At 40.4% G+C, this 5991-nt stretch overlaps 1 protein-coding gene across 1 annotated transcript; it reads right to left on the bottom strand.

Annotated features, from left to right (window-relative positions):
• Positions 1-2389: 2389 nt before the first annotated feature.
• LOC133325210 (kelch-like protein 17) lies at positions 2390-5547 on the bottom strand. The gene is made up of 3 exons (XM_061533992.1): positions 5311-5547; positions 5119-5225; positions 2390-3628 (listed from the first exon to the last, which is right to left on the bottom strand). The coding sequence occupies exons 1-3, from the start codon at positions 5540-5542 to the stop codon at positions 2426-2428; spliced, it is 1542 nt and encodes a 513-aa protein (XP_061389976.1). The 5' UTR covers positions 5543-5547; the 3' UTR covers positions 2390-2425.
• Positions 5548-5991: the final 444 nt, after the last annotated feature.

The raw sequence follows: 5991 nt of genomic DNA, 5'->3' as shown, positions 1-5991 counted from the left end.
GCTGGAAAAGGTCATACGTGATGCAAATGTTAACGAACTGGCACTCTGTACACCAAACAACACATGTTATTCGCTTACGCCGATGACATCGATAAAATGAGTCGAACATTGTGAGCGTTAAAAGCCACCTTTGAACAAATTGAGAAGGAGTCTGTCAAAGTGGGACTGGCAGCAAATGGCGAGAAGACCATGCTGATGGTATCAACGCGCAAGGCGTCCAGTAGACTCGGACCAGCTGTGGAACATGAAAACTACAGCTTCGATGTAGTCAAAGATTTTATATACCTCGGTACCGTTGGCAAACAAATGCTACCATGGTCTGAGCAATCAATTTAGGAATAATGCCACCTTTCGCCAGACCAAAGTCATACTCTTCAAGACGCTAATATTACCCGTGCTGGTGTATGGATCTGAAGCATGTGTATTCGCGCAACCAGATGAGGTAGCTCTTGGAGTGTTTGAGTGAAAAAATTTCCGAAATATCTATGGGCCGATCAGCGTTGACGGTGAAGATCGCCATCGAATGAAACATGAGTTGTACGATCTTTTCTCGGACGTCGACATAGTCAGACGGATAGAGCTGCAACGACTACGTTGGCTAGGTCATGTTGTGAGAATGGATGAGGATGCCTCAGCACAAAAGGCGTATAAAAGCGAACCAACTGGTGGTTCACGCAGAAGGGGAAGGCCACGAATTCGATGGAAAGATCAAGCCGAAGACATTTCGAAACATGGTCTTTCAAATTGGAAAAACTGCGTACACGACCGATGCGCCTGGAAATATTTTGTAAGCTCGGCTTATGGAACAAATGTTCTGTCACAAGCCAGCTAAGTAAGTAAGTAGATTGAAAAACGTTCCCAAACCCTATGGTAAGCACTGTGAAATGGACGTTCGGATGCTATGATAGTTACAGAAATTGGACTAATATAGAGTATGGACAGACGAATATGACCACAGGATGTATGTGCTTTTGTGACAATCCAAGCACTCGTCGCAATATCTGATGCTGATTTATTTCCATACCTGCTCCTTATTAAAACAACAATTTTTTTATTGAACTTTTGAAACACATTTTTATTTGCTTTTATTTATATATTTTAGAAATATGAATAAATTACGAATGTTTTTTGTTTGTTTTTTAGTTCTTAATATCATATAGAATATAGCAAACCATTTAAAATTTGCTTTTATATATTTTATAAATTTATTTAGGTGTTATGAATAATATTTTTGTCTTGCAAATTATTTTGATAAGATTTCTTTTTTGTTTTTTTTTTGAAATGTTTTACCATAAAAATTTTATAAAAAAGTATTATCATAAGAGCAAAAAATTTATGCTATACTCAATAATTCATTAAAAAATGTTTAAGTGGGTTGTGTGTTTGTTTTAGGTTATGTTTACTTTTGGTTAGGTTAAATTTCTAGTATAAATTCATATTTTGTTGTTGTTTTTGTTTATTTTTTTTTTTTTTTTGTAACGAATTCCATTATGAAATCCAATCTCAATACTTAATTGTAGATATATATGTATATGTATGTAGAGAACACCTTGTAAATCTTGTGCAAGGCATTAATTATTAATTTGGTCTTTTATCTTTTGTTTAGTTCTTAAGAGTAAAATTAAATCAATTCCGTAATAGAAAAAAAGGTTCTACAAGTAACCAGCTTCGATCCATTCAGATTAAAGTGTAAGTTGTCCCGATAGATAGCTTCGCGGTTTGTATATAATTTAATTCCCTAATAAGATACCAGTATAATTTTTTTCATAATGTTTTTTATGCTCTTTGCAGGCTCTCTTTAGAGGAGAGTTTGATTTTGAAGTTGTATGGCCTTGGCCCTATTGTACCACCTACAGCAAAAGGGAAAGGAAATCGCAGGAGGAGAACTGGGTAGTAGAAAGGCAGTGAATTCGTTGGGCATGTGTCAAAACTGTAGGTCGAACGCCTTATCTTATCTGTAGTACATGTATCAGGCAGTTGAGGGTTTACCGCTGCCATCATCGCTGTTTGGCCGCTCGGTGCGAGGGCTAGGTTCCGGTGCGGGGTTACGATCACGATGACGCCGCAAGGTGGATGTTGATGATGATGGTGCCGAGGTGCTTAGAGTATATGTGGGTGGCAAGACTACATTTAATAGATCTCCCGATAGCATGCTACGTCCGCTAACAGCTCTACCAGGCAAGATTGGATTGGCGGTTGTGGTGACACTATTTGATGATGTCGATGACGAAGATGATCCGGCTGCGAGAGAAGACAATGTTGATGCTAGAGAATTTGATGATGAAGACCCGGCAGCAGATGCTGCAGCTGTGGCTGATGTAGTCATACCATTGGTGGCAGTGGGTGAGGAACTCTTGGAAAGTGTTCCTCCTGCGCTGCCATTAGCTGCGGCGGCAAATGATTCAGCAATTGAGCTCAGTGGGGGTCATAAATTAGTAGTCTGTACCAGCCCCCGTTCCAAATGGAAGCAATCCAAAACGGCAGCACCAACAGAACTTCGACGCGCTACCATAGAATTCACAATGGTCCACTTGTTCAGACGTATATCATAACGTTCCACGGAGTTCAAAGAGGAAGAGCCGTCATTACCACCCAATGCATAAAGGGCTCCTTCCACCTCCACAACTTCATGGGTGGAGCGACGTGAGTGCATGGCGGCAATGGGTTCCCAGCTGTTACGCCTCAAATTAAATCGTTCACCACTAGACATGCACATGGTACCATCATTACCACCAATACAATACAGATAACCATCGGCCGAGGCAACACCACAACTGCTACGCCTGGCCGTCATACTGGGCACCGGATACCAGCGGCCAACTCTTGGATCAAAACGTTCTACACTCGATTGATAATTGGTCGAATCGAATCCACCCAGCGAATAAATGCAATTATCCAAAACCGCCAAGCGGCAATAACGGCGTCGTGTATTCATGGCTGGGCAGGAGCTCCAAATCGAAGTCAATGGATCATAACGTTCGGTGCTACTCAAACAGGAGGCTCCATCATAACCACCACAGACGTAAATCAAGCCATCAAATGAACAAATACCCAAGCAGGAACGTTTGGTGCCCATGGGGGTGATGTAAGTCCATTTATTTGTCAGAGGGCTATAACATTCCGCCGTGGCCAAATCATTGACACCATCATAACCACCCACAACATATAGACTTTTATGCAGAGCAGTCACGCCGGAACGTGATCGCCGCCACAACATTGGTGCAATTGTCGACCAGGCATTTGTCCTTGGATTATAAACCTCGCATTCATTGTGTATGGCAAAGAGACTGCCACCGCCCACAGCGAAAACATAGGGTTTCATACCATCAGGACGACGTTCATGTGTCCGCTGGCTACCCATTAGACTTCTTTGTTCTGGCAACAGATGATATTTCATTGCCTCCAACAGCAGCTCTTTGCACTGAGAATCTTCTCGTATCAATGGTTCCGTTTCGACGCATGTCATCAAAAAGTCACGACTCACCAGCGGCAGACGAACATGACTCATCAGTTCAGCAATGTGATTTTGACGTTCGTCCAAATCATGTTTCACCCAATTCAATACGGCATGGAACACTTTTTCTTCCGATGATATATTCAGCAAATTGTTTGATATTAGATCTTTGACCTGGAAAATAAAAGTGAAGGATGGAAAATGGTATTATGAAAATTCCAGAAAAAAATAAATAAATTAAGAAAGTAATTTTTGTATATAGAATTTAGTTTAAATATATATATATATATATGAAAAAAACATGATGTACAAAATAAGTCTGTAGAGACCTTTTCACACGGCCACGAAGTTCAGCAAAGGTTCAATGTAATACAACACGAGAACTAGACATCGAAAAGCTGCAAACACATGTAGCAGAAGCCTACTCCGCTTAACTTACCCACCTGCTTGACGAAAGCACTCCCTGTCCCGATAATAATATAGAAGCACAATAGCAAAGAATTGCCTACACCCTACAAACTGCAGCAAAAGCAAAAGTTCAAGAAACCAGTTGTACGATCAGGAATGTCGTAATGCTACGGAGTTGAACAACGCAGCATATAGGACAACTCTGCAAACAGTAACAACAAGAGAGAATTATCGCGAGATAATGAGAGAAGAGAAACGTATTTTCATAAAAAAGAGGAAAGACAAAAAAAAAATTGAGGTTGGGTAAATCGAGAGGCACAGGAGTCAGAATTAAGTTCGGAAATTTTACCAATGAATAAAATACAAGCCCAAGGCTTTGGCAGTGAACGGCGAGAAGACCAAGCTGATGGTACAAACGCGCAAGACGTCCAGTAGGTTCGGACCAACTGCGGAACGCGCAAGCAGATGAGGCAGCTCTTGTAGTGTTTAAGAGAAAAAATTTCCGAAAGATCTACGGGCCGATCTGCGTCGACGGTGAATATCGCCGTCGAATACACCATGAGCTGTACCATCTATTCTCGCATAACGACATAGTCAGACGAATCGAGCTGCTGCACGTTTAAGTGATAAGTGTTTCAATCGTATTGGCTGTAATTTTATATTTCGCGTTCATATTGAGTAGTACATCTTCCTACCAAAAATGATCAAAATTGGACCAAGATTCTGAATAGCCCCCATATAATGGTATATCTCATTATTCGGTATTTTGGTAAGGTTTTGGCACGTTTTTCAACCGAATTGTATATTATTTTTATATCGAATACTCAATGGGAGGAACTCTTTCTTCGTGGGGATATCTACATGAACGATTGGATCAAACGACAACAAAAAGAAACGACTGAAGCAAAAGGAACTAGGATGAGCAGGAAAACCTAATCTTGTTTATTTGAATTAGTTCGTTACAGAACAATTCAACTCAGTAGCGAGTCTTTGAGCGATTTTTTCTTGTCCGGAATAACTGAAGCCCTCTCGCCAAAATGTCTCAGCCTTTTTCATTGCCGCAGCATCCGTCTGACTCAGCAATTTATTAATCTTTTTTTAATTTTTTCTGTTTGGATTATCCACCAAGCTGACAGAATTTCCTCGACCTTTAAGGCAAATTCTTTTATTTACAATTCCCTACGTCTCTCCCTATAGACCAATTGGATGTGGGCTAGGTCATTCAGTGATAATAAACTACAATTTGTTAAACTCACCTCTTCAAATGGCAGTAATAAAAATTCCTCTGTTCCAACAACTTGTTGGAAATTTTGTAATGCATATTTATGCGATCGTGTGTGCAACTCCTTGCATGAATGGGCATCTGTAATTAGAAGAAAACCATAAATATTTATATCATATCCCCAACAAAATTTTAATTCCTATTTTCTCAACAACATCCAACTTACCAGCAAAACTACGAATACCCAAACAATTCGAAGGATGTAATTGACGCAGTAAAAATTTACAGCAGGCTTCCCTAACCGAATGCATTTGCAGCAGACTCGATGCAGGCAATAGGACCTGGACATTTTGTTCGGTTATGGTAATCTCTCCCGTATAAATGTAATCGATTAAATGTTTGAGGGCAGTTACATCAATGTCATGCAAACGAACAATACCCTGGGTACGTTCCAGCATATCATCTGTAAGGATGAAAGAGAAGAGAGAAGGGTGGAAATGAAAAATGAGGTGGAGGGGGATAAAGTCAAAGCATGAAATATTATGGTAGTCAATTTTAAGAGCATTAGAGAAGTGTTTGTCTGGCTGGCTGGTTGACTGGTGTGTCTGGCTGTGACTAGATAAGGATTTAATATTTCACATGCCGACACATGGCCAACCATACCTACACACACGTTTCTCCATAGACATGTTGTCCGTGCGGCTCCTCTGCTTAGGTATATTTTTCATTTAGGGATTTGTTTCGTTACTTACCATTGAACATGGCATAGAAATAGGGTGAGACTGAGGCTAAAACCACTTTATGGGCATGTAAGGTTTCACCGCCAACTTCCAAAGTAACATCGCATAACTATAGGCAGCAAAGAACCGTAGCAGACAGCCAGTTTAAATTCCAAAGGAGCATACAT

The sequence above is a fragment of the Musca vetustissima genome, unplaced genomic scaffold (genome assembly GCF_032173495.1).
Source record: "Musca vetustissima isolate MV318-11 ecotype Yass unplaced genomic scaffold, APGP_CSIRO_Mvet_v1 utg128573, whole genome shotgun sequence".
Taxonomy (NCBI): Eukaryota; Metazoa; Arthropoda; class Insecta; order Diptera; family Muscidae; genus Musca; species Musca vetustissima.
Note: the sequence above shows the minus strand (reverse complement) of the source record. Positions and strands in the feature narration are given on the sequence as shown.